Raw genomic sequence first — 19,803 nt, 5'->3', positions numbered from 1 at the left:
AATGGGAGATTCAAATATGGAAAATATGAAAAAAAAAATTGGATTTCTAGATTCTTCAGAAATTCCTGTTGTCAGCATGAGAGGGAGAGGGTTTCAGAATTATGTAGCACTTCTCTTGCATCCTTCAGTGCTTGGCCATCTCTTCATCTTGTATTAACAAGCACTCAGTGCCACTATGCCAGAGCAAAACCACTGGCTTCACGCATATGTTCTGGACGTTCTATGGGGATTTAGTAAATGGCAGAATAAAAAAGTTGCAAATGATACCTGTATAAACAGTATGATTTATATTAAACTCTTGATGAATTCTAAAGCTTGTTGCAAACTAATCAAAGATTGTTTTAGCTGTAGATCTACTCTCTGAGAGGTACAGCAGTATGTTGTACTCTTTGGGTGTTGTGTACTGTGTTAGGAAAAAGTGTCCTCCATAACAGACAGGAGAGGTTTTTTGATCTCCCCATGTCCAGTTTCTCACAATGGGCGGAGGAGTACACATCAGAATTTGATTAAACCGTCTTGGTCTTTAAAGTTGTTTTGTATATATATCAGCAGGTCACCTCATTAACACTTGGACAAAGTACATAGTAAGTTTGTAATTAAACATCCTCTTCCTTCCCATGGAAATCAAATACAATCATAACTTCTTCCTTCCCTGTATTTGTTTATGCTAAAACATTGCCATTGCCTAAATTATATTAGTTTTGGTACATACTTCAAATGAATTTTTTATCATCATGTTCCAGACTGGACAAATAATCATCATACATGTACTTATTTATGTAGCACAATGCCATGATACTTGAGTAGAGCTAAGTTGCCTTGATGGGATACTGAGCTAACATAGCTATTCTGCTCCATGTTTAGCCATCAAGAGAGAGCATGAGTATCTGCGTAGTACTACACTGTCCCATGTAAATACATACCTCCCCATTTATTTAGAAGTCTGCTCAAAGTTTCGGGCTATCAAGAATAGACCTTCTTTTACAATCTTTTACCAGCATAAATGTCAGCATAAGAAAGGCTGGATGTTGAGTGCGCTGGACATAGCTGTGTACTTTAATACTAGGTGGCTAGAGATGTTACCTCCCCCTGCACAGTCCTCAAGGTGCTATTAAAATGTGATTTCTGTATTTAAGAAATGGCAAGTGCATCTTCAAGGATGGCCCCTGCTTGGCCCCAAACATGAGCACTGTGCATGATTGTCTTTCTGCCTGGAACTGGAAACAGTTGGGGTGAGGAGCATACCTTGCTGTCATGTTTTGCTTTTTCAGAGACATGGGTATTGCTGGAGATAAGATTAATAAAATGAAAAGTAATGTCTCTGTCTTGAGAAAACTCTCAGGTAGACTGTGTCTGTGACAAAAATGTTGACATTTTTAGAATTCTTCCACTTCGTTTTACGAAGCCACACTGATTCACTTCTAAAAACATTTTTTATAAAACTATAAAAAGTTTTCTTCTCTCCTAAGTTTTGTTAAAGTGGATGAAGTTTGTTTTTTCTTTCTTTCTTTCTTTCTTTCTTTCTTTCTTTCTTTCTTTCTTTCTTTCTTTCTTTCTTTCTTTCTTTCTTTCTTTCTTTCTTTCTTTCTTTCTTTCTTTCTTTCTTTCTTTCTTTCTTTCTTTCTTTCTTTCTTTCTTTCTTTCTTTCTTTCTTTCTTTCTTTCTTTCTTTTCTTTCTTTCTTTCTTTCTTTTTCTTTCTTTTTCTTTTTCTTTCTCTTTCTTTCTTTCTTTCTTTCTTTCTTTCTTTCTTTCTTTCTTTCTTTCTTTCTTTCTTTCTTTCTTTCTTTTCTTTCTTTTCTTGTCTTTCTTTTCTTATCTTTCTGTCTTTCTTTCTGTCTCTCTCTTTGGACCTAATATGTTTCAGTAATTCTGGAAGGGCCTCTGGATTAATTTGTCTTTTCGCTATATTGTGCTTGGAATCAGTGGCTCACATTTTAGCTTTCACTGGCAGAAAGAGCTCACACATCAAGCCTTTATGGGCACAGCTGTATCGATTGGATTTTTCTGTTTGAATTATCTGTATGTTTTTAATTTTCTTTCATACAAATAGATGACTTTCACACAGCTTTTAAAATCTCCATTAGCTGAATAGCTTCTTACTTAAGACCTAAATCCTGGGGATTTTTTTTAGACTGGATAGCTACAATTGTGGAAACTATTCTGGCTTTTCCAAGATACAATGGTTCCCAAGTAATCTCTTTTAAAAGCTATTTTCCTCATTGTAAGTTTTGGTGATTCTGCCCATTTCCTTTTTGCTTTATTTATGTAATTTTCTGTATAGTACATAAGTTAGCTGTAGCTTTGCTAACAGATAATTCATAATTCATTAGATTTCCCAGTTCATACTTCTAAAAGTCTCCGTCATCAGAAGTGTTTCTAACATTTTCTATTTTATTAATAATATAAAAAGTATTTCTTAAACTAGTAACAATTTCCAAGCTGGCAGGAATAATTTAAATGTGAACCCTGTATAAGCTTTTGCAGTCTGATTTATTTTCCAGCTTTGGCCTGTTATGTGTTTCCAGTCATATGCTCTTAGGAACAGAATCCAGATCAGTTTACTTCCTATTACATAATCTAAGTAGTTGTCACTGTGACTTAAGCATTAGTAACTATTTCCACCCATGGGAGTCATGTGCTGCACGAGAATAGAAGAAAAATATTTTCCCAGTATGTGTGAGACGATGCTTCCAGGCCAGTATTTAGGCGAGTGGTAGGACACATACAGAAAGTATATCAGGCCATAATATCGAAGTAGAGAAGACAGCCAGGGGTTGGATCTCAGGAGCACAGAGTAACTTTCATAAAGTTTACAGAAATTAATTTCAGCACAGTTTGAACTGAAATCTATTGCATCTTCATAATATCAAATACTAAGCTGATAGATGGATGTGAATATTATCTTCAGCAATAAATAAATTAAATGAAAGCAATATAAGAATTAAATGTTGCCAGTTCAAAATTACATGCTTATGTAAAAAGCTATTAATTTTGATTTTGAAAACCTTAACTAATAGCACAGCCTAAGAATAGACTAGCTTTTCCCATCATTGATATTTTTTTCTGCCACTTAATATTGAGAGAATGATATTAAAATGAATGTGTGTTATTATTGATAATGGAAAATCTGCTGCTTTGGAAAGGTTATGCTATTTCTTTTTCAAGCAGTGTGCAGCAGCTGTGCAGACAATTCCATTAACACTGAATTGAAACCTTAGTTCTTCCATTTATAAAATATTACAAATAAGTGAAAATATAACGCCCCATCTTCCAAACATCAGAACTCTTGAAAATGTGTATCGAACATACAGCTCCAGATTTACATGACTTCTATTACTCTGGGTGTTCTTTTTTATAACATTCACTCAATGTGAATTTTAAAGAAGATGAGTGTGCTGATGTACTGAAAAGGCTTGTATTACCTAAAATGGTTCAAAATTGGTCTATACAGAGTTAAAACAATAAGCTTATACAACAATTTGTAAAGCTTGTAATTACGATAGTTAAATATGGGGGAACATTACTAGAATTTAATGGATGGTACGAGTGATTAGAAACTAATTAATAAGTGGATCAATATTTCTACAGTGCAGGCAGCCAATACTTTTAAGTCATAAAGGACGGTTTTAGCAGAGCTTATTAAAACTAGTTCTTTAATGGCAGAACAAAGTTTTGGTTCGGGTTTCCTTGAAAGGTTGATTAGTTTGATGGTTTATTTTTTTTCCAGGTATGCAGAATTTTTCATCAACCTCAATCAACTTATTGTTAAAACTGATTAATTCTTCAGACTGGATCACTGGCATTTTCAATTTAGCCATCAACATTTCATTTCAGTGCACTTCAATTTGGGTGGAGTGCCAACCTCTTTAGGCTAGATATTCTATTGACTGCTTTTCTGAAGTAATTAAAATGGAATTGCAATCACTTTGGTTGGAATTCATTTCACTTAACTTTTGTCATCTAGGCATTTAGTCACCCAGAGTAAGCCAGTCATTTACGTTTCCCTTAAAGTCAATGAAAAAAGGTAATAACAGGAGACAGGATGAATGGAAGTCCAACCCATGACTGATTGTGAATACAGATTATGGTTTCCCAGGAGAATGTGGCAGCACAACATATGAATTTAAAAAAAAAAAACAAAACAAAAACCCCCAAAAACCCCACCCACAAAACTCCAATGATTTACAAATGATGCATTAATGTTAGTTTTGACAAATTATGTTAGTCATCTCACTACTGTCTCAGCGGTGCTAAAAATCTGATTTCAATAATGTAACAATGCCAATATAATTTCAGTATAATTTTTTTCAGATGGAGGTTCTAGTTCTGTAAGTACCTGACTTTAGTTGACTGACTTAGTAATAGCTTTCGGCACAGCCTCTGTTTAAAGCGTGGTGAAATAGGGCCTTAGTGCAAATGAGATTTTAATTACACTCTCAGAGCCTAATTTATACATTTTTGCTTTTTATAGGACAATATCTTACACAGCTCACTTCTGTCTCAATAATCCTATTTTGAGTCCTTCAACAGGAAGAAGGAATTACATGACATGTGCCCTTATTCCAGTCTTCTTGATAAAAGTGAATTAGACCTTTCATTATTCCCACAGCCATCAGGAACTCACATCTGTAATCATCCTTGTTTAACTCAGCAAACAGTTTTTGCTTTTACGTCCAATTGTCTGCTCAGCTGATGCTGTTACTAAGAATCAGTCCATTACAATGCCAGATCCTAAGAAGAAAGAAAGTTATTTGGATTGTTCATTTATTTTTATCTTGCAACGTGTGCCTTTCCCTCCCTTCTGCTTCCGTCCATGGAGCCTGCCTCTGCCAACCTCCTAGGCATTTGGAAGAATGATATTAGTATGCCTGCTTTGGATGTGTGAGGGGCTATTACTTTCCCACACTGTCTTCAAGCACATACTTGTCTTGTTACTGCTTCAGTGGGATGACAAGTGCACTACGATATTGATTCTTAACTGTGAATTATGGATGGGTTGAGTAACTGCATGTTTGTTTTGTAGATGTGAATATTTAGAACTAGTTCCTTCATCTTCAAGAAAAAAAAAAGTTTGTTTTTTCTCAAGAAGATGTAGGTTTATACTTAAAATATCTGTAGTAATATATTTTAAGATTGTTGAATATTGTGCTATTAAAGACTGACGTGAAATAGGCTTTACAATTAAGTAAGGCTGGTGATATTTTGCCTTCTTTTTTAAAGATTTGCTTAGAATTTTAGCAAAAATGGTGAATCCTAACATAAGTCCCATAAATACAGTTTAACATAGTATACTATATATATAATTTATTTTATTGTCACATAGAAGTCTGGAAAGCATGCACAAACATCGCCCTTTGATTCAAGCCTGATGGAGAAAATTTACGAAGCCCAGCAGCTTTCTAAAATGCTGGATAGACTGGGCACATTTCAGTAGTTTTGGTCTCACACAGGTTAGACCCTAGTGGACAAAAAGCAGTGAAGTCAGATTCTGAGTGTATCTTTCATCTATCTGGGTTTCATTTATCACATACCCCTCAGTCTCTGAATACAGACATTCAGACAAAATGGAGACTATTTTCTTCTTTCAGGATGATCAGCCAGGCTGGGTACCAGAGCTCATTAAGAGCTACTTTGCCTCCAGAACTGAGTAGTTAGAGCTAAAAGCAGAGAACAAGCTCTGTTGATCCCTTCAGTCAGAGTCTTTCCGCATCCTTCCTTTCTCTACAAAAAAAATCCCAAGTCAGAGGAAAACCTTCTCACAAACTAAGATTTTTTTTTTCTTCAAATACTGAATATTGCTCACAAGATAATGACAATAGCTTGTAGAAGTTGGTGAGGCAATACCGTTTGGTGAGATGATACTATCCTGCCGTCTTGCTTGGAACTCATTAAAGAGCTGTTAATAAAAATAAGAAAATTGGAATTTTTGCAGCTTTAAGCAAGGATCTTTTATAAGACTATAATTCCTATATAGATGATTATTTTACTAATGCTACCACAAAGTCATTTATTTCAAATATAGCAATGTAATTAACATTTGTTAGGGGTAAGTTAGAGCAGCAGACTATTCAAACCTATAAAGCAAACCTTGTACCCACCTGGCTCCTAACTCAAGTATTAAGCAGTACAATTAATCTGCATTTGCTACTTAATGAGCTTCTAAAATACACGCGTCCTTAAAAATCTGTCATAACTCAAAGCTTACTTGGACATTAGTCCATATACCAGCTCTGCCACTGATTTGGGACAAGACAGGTTATTTAGACTGTTATATTTCTTTCCCATGTCCGAAAGTAGACAATACTTCTCAGTCACCCCACAGGGATGTTATAAGATTGAATTGGCTCAAGTTTGCAAAGCTTTTTTTGCAGTCCTTGGCTTACTGTATGGAACTGGAATGCAGTATACACATGCCAAATATTCCTACTATCTTACAGCAACTGGGGACAGATTTTTCAAATACCAGCTCTTTTACTCTGAGACAAATGGCTGCTGAGTCAGGTGGTGATGGGGCACATTGAGGACAAGGAAGACAAAATGCAAGCAGAAAAACAAACAGTTACTCTAATGTTGCAGGAAAAAAAGCAAAACAAAAAACCCCAAACAACTAAAACTCCCAGTAAAATAAGAGTCTCTGTAAACAAGAAAACAACATAACCCTTTCTCAGAAGAGCCTTTGACAAGCTGTTGTATTGATAGCTGATTCTGGCAGCTGGTGACTGCAGAATATTAATGAAGCATTGGTACAAGAGCAGTCTGAACTGGCTGATCATGACTGACTGAAGTCTACGGTGCATGATATCAAGATACATTATTTGTCTGTAGCAGTTACTCTTAGTTTGACCTTGTTGCTTACTTGCTGCTTTCGCTCTTTTTCCCCCTATATGTCTTCTTTTATCTTCCTTCCTTCCTTCCTTTCTCCCTTCCTCCTTCCCTCCCTTTCTTGCTTTCTCTCTTAGATTCACTAGTTCTCATTTGCCTAATTAAGTTCAAATGTGCTGAAACCTATATAATAAAAAATGTTGCTATCAGATGTTTTTAAAGTGTCCTCTTGCCCTGTTTATCTCCTATTTGCTATTAGGGCTACAAAGCTTATGAGGGGACTGGAGCATCTCTCTTATGAGGAAAGGCTGACAGATCTGGATCTGGTTAGCCTGGAGAAGGGAAGACTGAGAGGGGATCTTTCTTATCAATGCTTATAAATGTCTAAAAGGTGGGTGTCAAGAGGATGGGGCCAGGCTTTTTTCAGTGGTGCCCAGCGACAGGACAAGGGGCAATAGGCACAAACTGGAACACAGGAAGTTCTGCCTGAACATGAGGAAAAACTTCTTTACTCTGAGGGTGACAGAGCGCTGGAACAGGCTGCCCAGAGAGGTTGAGGAGTCTCCTTCACTGGAGATATTCAAAACCCGTCTGGACGTGATCCTGTGCAACCTGCTGTAGGAGAATCTAGAAGGGGATTGGACTAGATGATCTCCAGAGGTCCAACCCCTACCATTCCATGATTGTGTGATTAGACACATGCAGCTCTTACTACAGTAAGCTATGTTCTTTTTCACTGCTTACATAAATGGGATTTATACAGGGGAACTAGAAGATGCTTAGGAAAAAACCCTTGTGCACAGTCTGACTCAGGGTATGGAAAGTCTGACCGACCTCTCTGTACCTGACAGAGAGAAGGGAGATTGATGACTTCACTCAGGACACGCTTCAGTCACTATTCACCTGCTGCTTCCCTGAGCAGAGGGCAGACAGCATTCCTCACCCACTGCTTGCCTATAAAAGCATAGGTATGAGCAGTGCTCACTCACTAGCTTTAAGCACATGATGAAATTCATATGACTCACTAAAAACACTGGTGGTGACCTTTATTTACTCCAGTGCTGTTTTGTTTTGGGTGGTTTTTTTGGTCTGGTACCATGTCCTTCGCATGAACATCACCACACTTGCCTGTTTTTATGCTTTCTACTGTATTTCTTTTTATTCTTCACAGCCCATAATAAGCTCTGAGAGCTCTGAAAAGACATTTTGCTTGTCACTGCTTCATTCCTCCCTCTTCTGCCTCTTCCCTTGACAACATTTGTATCCACTCATCTAAAGTGCTGTTTTGTTTTGGCTGCTAATGGATTTTGCACTTGTCTGTATACTACCTATACTACCCAAATATTACTAGTTAGGCTTAGATTAGAGAGTAAAATGTATATTAATGTGATAGACTGCTTTAGGAGGAATTTAGTTTCAGGGTTATTAAGCTGCAGATTTTACAGGAGAAAGTTGCTTTAGCTCCTGAGCAGATATAGGATGTTTGAGATGTTGGATTTAATGTTTCTGACAAAATGGATACTTTTTTCCTCTTGGTGCAGACATGTATTTATTATTTTTCTCCTTGTCACCTTTTATTAACTGGAGCTAAAATTGGCCATCACGATCATAAAGAAACATCAAGGGAGCTATTATTAACTCTACTCTGTGGGATAAACAGGAGGTGTGAGATACAATGATCCAGGCTTGTCTTTGTGACAGTGTAATGTCTAGTGTACGTTAGCAGCCAGAGACAGCCTTTTACTGGAGCGGTGCTACAAGGTGGTCATGCAGTGGGCTTTGCAGCAGTTTGCCTCTAGGCTCAGGCATAGGAAGCAGCCAATGCCCCTTTGCTTGTCTCCTTAATGCCGCCTTAGTTTACTGTGAAGCTTTTGAAGGGAGGAAAGCACTGAACTGTCAGAGCCTGTTCTGCTGCCCTGAAGGGGTGGGTATAATGGGATCCTTACAAAGCACCGATGCCTTAGTGATATTCAGGAACTTTCTTCTGACTAATGTGGTGGCAGTGATTTTTCGAAGTGGTTGTGTATTATTTTTAGGAAAAGGAGTGCTTCCTCAGTACCTTGATAAGCCCTTTCCGTTTATATGGAGAGCAATGCCTCGATGTTGTGTGGCATTACTGAAATTTATAGTAGAGATAGAAGTGTTGTCATATGAATATGAAAATAAATATACTAAAACCTTTGAAGTGTAAGAACACAATATTTAGCCTTATTTTTAGGAAATAACCAAAAGTTTTCTCAGATGAGCAAAACAGCAGCTTTCTGGGACATATAGCAAACTGTTGTTTACTGTCGCTCAATTCACAGAAATAAGAGTTCTGCTTTTCATGCCAATTTGAGATTTTGTGCTTTTGTAGGCAATCGATTATCACTATGTGTGTTATAAGTTACAATGGGCTTTCTAAGATACTCTTTCTTCTGAGGGGTCCTGATTCAGCAAAAACAAACTGATATTTAACTGCTTTGCCAAAGTTAAGTCTCAGCAACCAGAATTGTCTACTTGTCCAACTTCTAGTGGCAGGCTCAGGTCTCCTCACTGATGTATGTCAGTGGACTAATATTAAGCTGACACTAGGATATGCAGAAACAAAGTACATGCCAGAGGTTCTTTCTGGACGTGTATAAAAAGATTTATATGCTCTGTGTACAGAACAATAGATATCTATTGCTGCCAGCAGCAAATGTGTGTGATATGATCCAGAAGCCAAACTACCTGGGCTTTTGCAACCTTACATAGAAGCCAGATGTTTCAGTCATTGATTTAGCTTCCCCCTGGAGGTCTGCCAATATCAGGGTGATGTCTACAGTTGGCTTCAGTAAAGTGGAGTATTGGAAGTACAGTGGGTTTCTACCACAGGGCTAGTCTAGTGATAGATAATCTTAAAAGCAACACATTGCTAGTTTTGTGGCATATAATGCACTCAGTGCTACATGGTGTTTACCCTGAAAGTACTCTAGTCACTATCTCAAGAGATTAATATAAGCTGACACAGTTCGGTTTTTAGTTTTGTTAAAGTAATCAGATCACTCCCACTGCTAATGCAGTTTGCTGCGAGAAATTGGAATATGCCATAAGTGGCACAGAAGAAATCACACAGAGACTTGCTGGTAATCATGAGCATAACAGCAGCCTACGCACTGTTATCATCTGCAGCTTTCGATGCTGGTATGGCAGGAGACCAATCAAGAGTAATAAGTTGTCTAAATGCCCAAGAAAGAAACAGGGAGGAAGGAGGAATTTTCAGTTCATGCTGTCTGTGTAGGCTGGATTACACAGAAGAAAACACAGTGGACTCCAGCTCTATGTTTAATAATAAAGGGATCTGATAGCGGAAAAATCTCAGAATTACAAAATCGATTCTTACTACTACATGTTTTCTAAAAAGGTTATGCAGAATGTAGAAAGCTTAAGTTTTTAGATGTGAGGATAATAACAGTATGAAATTTATTTCAGCCCTTAGGAGTTTTATGTGGATTACCTATGATTTCTTGAGCTGCCTGAATGAGAACCTCTCAGAACCTCTGTAAGATACCACTCTGGTGACTTCTGTTATGGTAAAGTCTAAATTAGAGAATAGCTGTGGAGAGTTAGAGATTATTAGTGAAAGGCTTCCTGATGTATTCTGACATGTGAAAACAGAGTAAAAATAGTACCATCAAGCTCCACCTTGTTCCTGCAAGTAATATCAACATTACCTAATATGAAGATGAAAATTTAAAAAATAAGTACAGTATGGACTTGTAATATTTTGTATTTATTTTACGGATACACAGGGAATTTTAAATCTCTGTTTAGAACCTGCCTTTTAGATGTTCTAATGACATAAGCAAGAGATATCAACAATGGTCAAAAATTGGATTATGACAGCATACGATAAAAAACTGTGTGATGAGTTTATTCCTTGCTGTCATTGCTGATGATTTTGCTGAGGCACCAGTAAATCTTGCTAGCACAATGGCATTTAGTGATAATTTACTGTAAGTTTTTTCTGTTGTTTCCTATAAGTCAAGTTTCCAGGTTTTCTTTTCTATTTCATTCCTGTGCTAAATTGACACTGTAGATAGTACAGCTACATAAATTAACCCCAAAAAACATGTCACTTTCCTATAAGTTCAGCGAGCAAGTTCAGTGATTTGTAACAGTTGCCACATACTGAATAAGATATTGCAAATATTCTTGCCACAAGTTTTTTTGCAGAACAGGTTTTGCTTCTAAAAACAGGTATTCGTGTTCCGTGGTCCCATGAAAACTGGAAATAGGTCTCCACTTTGAGGATTCAGGCTGCCCAGGGAAGTGGTGGAGACACTGTCCCTGGAGGTCTTAAAAAAATGTGTGGATGTGGCACTTTGGGACATGGTTTAGTGGGCATGGTGGTATTAGGTCAATGGCTGGACTTGATGATCTCAGAGGTCTATTCCAACCTAATGATTCTATGATTCTCTGATTCTATAATCACTGGAGATGATGACTGAATACTGCAATTTGATCAAGAAAAAAGGAAAACTGTTTGAAACCTTGTTTCTTCTCTTCTTTTTCAGCTTAGTTGGAGAAGAGACAGAGACCAAAAATGCCACCAGCAACAGGAGCACCACAGTACCCACCTCCTGATGGAGGCTGGGGATGGGTTGTGGTCTTTGGGGCTTTTATCTCCATTGGATTTTCCTATGCATTCCCCAAAGCCATCACGGTATTCTTCAAAGAAATACAAGAAATCTTCCACACATCATATAGTGAGATAGCTTGGATATCATCGATAATGTTGGCCGTCATGTATGCAGGAGGTAAGACATTTGTGAAATCTGCAGATATCATAGTTTTGGGGTTTTTTTCGATGGTCTTAAAGCATTTAAAGTGTATTACTACCCAATTTTGTCATTATTACCTAAAGAATTTACCAAAATAAACGTTTCTTTTTGTATCATACTTTATCAGAGAATACTGGTAGCCACATCACCATTAAAGCACTTCACTTTCTCTTTTAAAACCTTTTATACTCTCTTCCTTTTTGTTTTCCCCTTAGGGCCTTTTGTTTGTTCCTCTACCTAAATCTGTTTTGCAATTTTGCCCTAAATTCACAGTTTCTGAGTCACATTTTCCAACAAAGCGATACCCAAATAGCTTCTCCTGGGACTTGGGGTACATTTGCTCAGTTTCCACTGCCTCAGTGAGATCTCTCAGTGGATCAGATGATGGAGCTTAAACACAGAAAATTATTAAGGCAATGACGGGTTCATTAGTCAGGCACAGGTATTCCTTTGTAGACAGGGGTTTTATATCTTGTCACTATTTGTCCTAAAATAAAATCCTACTTTCCATTTAGGCCAAGAGACATGTTTCATACATGCCATCTGTATGACAGCTAAGATACAGACAGTCTTATTCTTGGTACTGAAATGAACAGTGAACATAAATTCTCTGATAACTTTTTTTCTTCTGAGCAAGCAAGTAAAGAACAAGATGGATTAAAAAGGAATGCAATGTATAAAGCCATGTTTAAGTACAAAGTGTCAAACCTGCTTTGACAGGTTTTGTGTCTATCAGCCTCAAAGACTAGCTGTTAAATTCTGCTTGATTTCCTCATTCTTTCAGATATTTTTTTTTTAATTATTGGTGGGAGCCAGGTGCTTCTTAGGCAAATAATTTTTCAGGCAGTTCAGAGGTCTGAATAAGAGGTTCTTTCAGGCAATAGATCTGGCATTGCCCTTTCTTTGGATGTTATGAAGTAACCACTTGGTACATCTCAGACTGTTTGCAATGATGGAGTAATTAAATGCATACATTTATATATGTGTGTCTCTGTGTGTGTATGTATATGTACATTTGTATAAATGTATATACATAGGAACTGAAAACATTGTGCCAATAGCACATTGAGATTCAATATCTTTAATCACTGAAGAGCATCACTCCAATATTTTTCAGATGTGGTATCTGTGTAATAGTGAAGTACGGTATTATCAGGTCCAGTAAACAACCTGTTGAAGCAAGCATGAAGTCTCATTTTTAGCGTGGTAATTTTTTATGTCTGATTTCAACCTACCTAAGTTTTGACACCTGAATCACCCTAGCTCCTTTATCAGTCAGGGAAGAGAGGTAGGTGCCTACAGAGAGGAATTCAGACTGCCTGAGTTGCTCCTTCTAAGTAGCTGTTTTTCCCCTCTGACTATAAAAATGAACCTGCAGCCAGCATAGCATTAGCTTCAGTACCTCAGGTAAATATTTTTCAGGTAATGGGATGGAAAAATGGATCCTTTTTTCAAATGCTGGCAGAGCCAGAGACCTTATAAAGACGTCTTGACAAATGGTGTCAATATCAACAAAAGCTTGCTGTTCAGATATTTTGATCCCATTTTTATTGATACACTAGTAGAGTATCATAAATTATTCATACACTAGTAGAGAATTATAAAGGATTTTATAGGACCAGCAACAATAACAAAGCAATTCACCAAAATTCAGCAGGTGAAGAAGTAACTTGCACTAATGCAATCAAGAGCAGAAAAGAGCAGGTATGTCCTGTCACGTTCAGGTCCCCTATAATGTGGTTGCTTCTTAAGGATGGATCAGCACTTGCACTGTGGAGTGTGCATGTGTCACTGTGGAGGCCCCTGAACAAGTGCTGGACCCATCTGGAACAAGGGAAGAGCACAGGTATTGAAAAGTTTGTTTCTACTTTCCCTATGCTGTGACTTTTGACCTGGACTCTTTTTCACCGTATTTTCTAATCGGAGCTAAATTTTCTCAGGGCAGATTTGCTTTATAGTGCAAGTGCTGTTCATTTGTTTTAATCTTTGAATAACATGTAATTTATGCCACTTCTGTCATCTCAAAATTCACCCAAGTTTTATTAACAGTACAGATGCAAATCACAGGACATTTAGCTGTGATCATTTTTATCTGTGTGGTGCAACATGCACGACTTTTCATGTAAAATACAAAGCAGCCAATACTTCTGCCCTTTCGCTAATACTTCTTTGACTGTTCTGAGTACCAGCATACTAACTTCACCTGTACATTGACATTAAAAATTACAAAATGGTTTACTGTTCATTCTGCTAACACCTACCCCAGTCACTATGAAGATTATCAGTACAGGAACAGTAGGCAAAGTTGTTTGGATATCTCGTTACAGACTCATGGTTTTAAAATGCCGAGAATGACAACCCTGCCTGATATAAACACTCTTTGAAGCCATAGCTTCTCTAGAACCACTTCCTAAAAAATACGCCATTTAGACAATCACTGGCAGAATATGAAATAGCAATCAGGAAAAACATTTCTGAAGGAAATCATTCCATTGTTTTTACTGTCTGAAGGTGGTTTGATTCCTTAGCATTTGATGTGCTGTAATGTGAAATACACGTTCAGAGCATGAGTACAAGGTGTATTGTTTACTATGAATTGTGATACGTACATCTGTGATGAACACTCTGTTCATCATACTACTAATTAAGGTAACCTGAAAACAGCTAAGATCTGTCATCCTTATTAGAGTTTAGCATTCAACCTATTAATCATCACAGTGGGGTCAGTGAATAAGTTAGAGTCTGTGCAGACACTCTTTGCTTTGGAGGCTGCAGCCTCTTGCAGTAATTAGCTGGCATCTGTGTTTCAGTAACAAGGTATTAACTTACCTTTCAATGCCTGAAGAAAAAAAAAAAAAAAGAAATTAATAAAAGGCATCCAGTAAGGAGCTAAAAGAATGTTAATTATGTTTATCACTTACTTCATACTTAGAATAAATGGCATTAAATTATAGCAGACCATCTGGCAATCCATATGGTCTCCTGCAGTCCTGGTTAATTCCAGCAAATAGGTCAAGCACAGCATTCACCCTGTTAGGAAAGCACTAAGCAGAGGTGACAAATCTGATAAATCAATATGAAACTCTTTTCCCCTCTCAATCTGGCATAATTTGCACTTTTATACTGTTTTTTGTTGGGCTTTGCTTTTTGGTTTTTTTTGTTTGTTTGTTTCCTTAAGCTCTCTCTTCCCACCCCCCCACCCCCACCCCCGCCCCCCTCCCCATCTCCTGGATGTTTGTTAAAGTTTACTAAAAAGCCATCCCAAAAAGCAGGATCCTGTGATGTGATCAAGGTTACAGGTATTGCACAGCATCTACTGTTTAGCCCATACTTGAAAAAAGCATCCTCTGGAGAAGAGCAATAGTTCAGTCTCCATGGCAACTCCTTCTTCTGCCTCTCTTGAGCAGAAACTGTCAATTGTATTAAATTAAGGGTGATGGTTTTGTGATGGACTCCTACACCCAAAGGACTGTGACTGAGACCACCAAACTTTTGTCACTAGAAGACAGAAGCTGGGATAAAATGGAATTAGTTGTTATCCTTACAGGGCAACCCATGTTTCTGTATATGTTTGTTTATGTGTATGGACACATATGTATACAAAATCTGTGTGCATGTGTATTCTTAGATACACATAGATCTCTCTCTCTCCCCTCCCCTCCACCCCCCAATTTGTGCTCTAACATACATGCATTAAGGAATTCAAGAAAAAGATCAAATACAATTGACCTCAAGTTCTCTCAGTTCATTCTTTTCTTTTTCAAAACTTCACCTCTCACTTTGTGCAGCATTAACAGCCAAAGATGATTAGAGAGCTTCTTATCAGAGCTCGATCTGTTTCCAGTAAAAATGTTTTCATTGCTTTCAGTGTAGGTTTGATAGGAGCCTTAGTGGCAGCTATGAAAGCCATGTGACAGGTCTGGTGATTTCAGACACAGCTGACCTTGAGTTTTAGATTTCCTTAGGGAAAAAGCTGTTGGTTTACTCACTTGTCTTTAACTCTTTTTCTGTCATTTTTCCAAGGACAATTTCAGTTTGGGGTTTTAGTTTCTTTGTTTTGTTTTGTTTTTCCAAAATAACTTTTTGGATATGACATTGGGTTATAGATATTAGCTTGAGAGATGATAAATCCTTCAAGCCATACCCAGCTGTGAAATGTGGGATAGTTTTGGTGGTCTCAAGTTCAAAAAAGAAAGGTCCATTTAAATTCTAGATTATATTTCTAAGCAAATAATTTGAAAAGCACATTTGGACCCCTTTTGAAGAAAAATGCTATGTAAGTGTAAGTAGTGGCTATTACCATTTTTCAAAATATGCTTATAATTAAAAAATTTTAAGCATTTAGTAGCTTCCTCTGTCTTCTGTATTTCTTAAGTTTCAGATTAAGTATTTTCAAACGGTAGCAAACTCAAAGGATTTTTCAGGTCGCAACACAAAGGTAACCTATAGACAAGTTATCATTTTGACTTTGTCAAGTATTAATTTGGAAAATAACATATCATATGGTATGTTCAAAATATTTGTGATTTTATCTCAGTGGGTGTTTTGGTGATATTGCTGTGAAGATGAAATGGCGTGCACAGTGGAGATGACAGTTGTGAAATCCATGTAACACAAACAACAGATGGTTATGGATTTTTACTTTTGGAGAGGACCTGGGCTTCTACACTTTTCTTCCTCCCTGGTAACATTTTCTTATTTTGGTTTTACAAATACTGGTACAAGGAATTCAGTGGCCATGGATTGAGAGGCTTTCTTAAATTGACCTATGTCCTTTGTTGTCAGGGACGAGTGTTTTTCTCCATCAGAATATGCAAAGAGCTGAATTTTAATAACCTCATTTAGAGTGTCCTTGAAAGCAGAACTTATCAACTTTCTGAATGCTTCATGGGCATGAGGGAATACTTCACATTTAGCCTAAAATATATGTAAAACGTCTATGTCAAGTTAATTTGAGGCTCACAGATAAAGGAAAACAAGTCATAATGAGCATTTTGAATCTTACTAGCAAAAGGAGGTAAGTGCAAAAAGAGGTAACAAGTGTAACAAAAATATTATAAATTTATGGTAGTTCAGTTTTTAAAAAAGAAGACCTGAATGCTAAGGAAGACTGATAAAGCCTCCAAAAGGTAATACAGCCATTTCTTACGTTTCTTGGAAGGCTTTGAGTTTTAGTAAAACTGTAGCTTGTAGGGCAGTGTTCTGCAGTGCAGTGGCTGTTTTAAACAGAGGCCTTCCCTAATGTTTAGAAAACATTCTTTGAAATGGTCGTGGGAAGAAAGAAGAAAAAAAGCAGATCTGTTGTAGATAGTTTTATACATTTTTTTTTCAAACAGGTTTGTCGTCCTATCTACAGGAGCAAGCTGTTTTTTTTTTTTTTTCTGAAACTTGTTATGTTTGACTGAACAGATGAGATCTAATTGTTAAATATTTAGTGCCTTTTGGGCATCCAATTTTGTCAAGTTTCCATGAAACATAGCTCTTACTGGGATCTACTGAGCCACATTCAGGAAGCCAGTCTGAAAGTTAAGGACATGCTGCCACTGGGAGAAATAAGGGGTTTCTTTGTCTTTTATTGTACACTTATGTTAATTTTGAATAATTGTCAGAAAGACATTATGTGACGAAGAAATCCCACTGTGTTTCTATCAAGCTCTTTCAGTTTCCAAACTATAGGTTATTAGTAATGATTTGATGCATATCATAGAAATACTTGTGGTAACTTAAATTTAATTAACTCAAGACCTTCATTAAAGCAGGTACATTTACATACGCGTAGGCAACGTGGATTACATAATGAACATTAGTTAAGCACTCTTTTCCCATTTAAGGCTTTGTATTTGTCTTGATCTTCATTTGATTTTATAGCCAGGTATTTCTATAAGTAAAGTAATCAATATTGACTTTTATATCCGCAAAGAAGATTCTTTTTTCTCTCCCACTTAGTTTCAAGTAGTGGGTCAAAGTCAAACAATAATAAATAACGTGCATCATAAAATACATTTTCTAAGGGGCTAAAACTTTGGGTTTGTTTAGGAAAAATATCAAGGGACAAGCTTAGGCCTTTGATATGATCATTGAACTTGTAAAACTTTGACAAAGGAATGCTTATTTTGTGTGTACTAATAACGTTGGATTAGTTCCCATATAGTTTTTCATATCACTGGATCATACAATAGTTGTATTTGTGATGTGTGTTGGATAATTCAAAGGTAATGAAACAATGGTCTAGCACAACTGGGAATCATGAGATATTTAAGCAGATACCAGAGAAGTACTGTGGGGGAAGGAAAAGTCTGTGTATACCATTGTAGTCACACCAGCGCTTCAAATGAAATAATAAACGCAGCACTTTACAAAGAACTTATTATAGAATTTTACTGGTCTATTGTTTTGGAATGTCTAAGAACTATTCCCATGTTTATTTTGAAGGGTATATTAAAGGGAAACAGAGTTGTACTGATATGTTTAGAAGAAATTCTGAGCCACTATCAAATGGCAACAGCTGAGACTTTTACTGTGATTCATAAAGATATGTAGATCTATAGTCATTGACATAGGTGAGTGGACCAGGGACTCAGTGAGAGGCTGATGCCAAGAGAACTACAGAAATCAAAGGAGGAGGTGGTTTTAAATTGCCTTTTATGATTACTTTAAACACTCTTTTAGCTGATTAACTGTTTTGAAGATTTTTGCAGAGATCATGTATGACACATGGATAAACATATATAGAATATGAAGAGTTTTTGATCAGATGGAACTTTTTCATCTAACAGTGACAGTCTCAATGGAATATACATACATAATAGATTATGTATGTCAAAAAGCACAGACAACCTCAGCTTTAGCAGATAATATATGTGGTGCACGCAGACAAAAGAAAATCTTACCTTTCTTTTCCACAAATTTTGACAGGTTATTTTTTTTAATTGTCAAGAAACAGTTAAGCATTTTCACTGTGGTTTTACCTGACTTTTTTTTGGGTGAATATGTACTGTGACTAGACAACCAAATGAAAGAATGTGATTAAAATAGGAGACTGTCTTGTGAAATAAGATGTTGATTTCCTTCTCTAGTTCAAACACTTCTTGCAACACTTCCCGCTGATGATGGGAACATGTGCCCTGTTTGGTTTTCTATGTGTACTGCTTTAAAACACTTATCATTAAGTGCTTTGACTTTTAGAAAACTTTGAAGGAAGTGGTGCTACCCTTACAGCGTTTTAACAACAGTAACTAGAGATTATATGGACAGGATTCATGTTTTTAGTCTTCCTCAGCATAGGTACCTACAACTGATCCAGTTGTCCAGACATATTCTGTTGTCAGTCAATAAAAATGGGAATTTCTGATTCATCCCTTCCGAAGTTAAATGGCCGAAGCACATGAACTGAATCATGTTTTAGAAAGACTTCTCTGTCTTTCAAGTGCTAAAGGAATCTAGAGCAAGAATTCATGTCCGTTTTGTACAAATCTGACTTGATGCTACCCTACATGACTGTTGCCCTGTACTAATACATTACACTTCGCTCCCTAGACACTTTGAAATCCGAGAATATTCCTATCAGAGATAGGCACCCATGGTTACTGATTTTGAGCTTGTGGTGGTTAAGATTTGCTTTTTTTCTTTAGTCTTCCTCTTATATGTTTCACGGGTTGTAATTCTCCTACGTTTCAGTGACATTGACTCAGTTGTACTAGTTTTGATACCATTAAAAAATACTTGGTAATTTTAAGATTACCTATTACTTTGTTAATCTTCTGTAATCTTGCAATGACTTTCCTTATACCCATAATTCCCTTTCTTCCATCACCAACTAAGAAAAAACACAACTGGGATCTGGATTGTCTAATAATTGACCAAGTTTACATTCTTTTGTAGCTGATAGAAATCTATGGATCTGTTACATTTTCTTCTGTTTTGTGAATGATTTAAAGTTACTGAAAATACACTTCAGACTCTTTGTAACAAGATCCCTGAACATTTTGCTATCAGTATCAGCTGGCAGTACCAATTTTGTCATGGTACAAACCTTACTCCTACCGGTCTCCTCTGGAGGACTCCTTTGCTTTTCCAGGAACAGAAATTACTGAACTGAAATTTTTTCTTCTTTTTCAAGAATGAGCTTCTCTTTCCCACACATGCTGCTTCCAGATTTGAAGACGTGTCCTAACT

The 19,803-nt window shown here is 36.8% G+C and overlaps 1 protein-coding gene across 1 annotated transcript in view; it reads left to right on the top strand.

The window, feature by feature from the left end:
- The first annotated feature begins 11,390 nt into the window (after window positions 1-11,390).
- Window positions 11,391-19,803, top strand: part of SLC16A7 (solute carrier family 16 member 7) — a 29,250-nt gene continuing 20,837 nt past the window's right edge. Inside the window, exon 1 of the mRNA XM_086472338.1 lies at window positions 11,391-11,604. Within this exon, the coding sequence (XP_086328464.1) occupies window positions 11,391-11,604 (214 nt within the window). The remainder of the gene's footprint in view (window positions 11,605-19,803) is intronic.

Source organism: Leptosomus discolor, chromosome 1 (genome assembly GCF_034619465.1).
Source record: "Leptosomus discolor isolate bLepDis1 chromosome 1, bLepDis1.hap2, whole genome shotgun sequence".
NCBI classification, from domain to species: domain Eukaryota; kingdom Metazoa; phylum Chordata; class Aves; order Leptosomiformes; family Leptosomidae; genus Leptosomus; species Leptosomus discolor.
The sequence above is the reverse complement of the archived record's forward strand: the minus strand, read 5'-3'. Positions and strand labels throughout refer to the sequence as shown.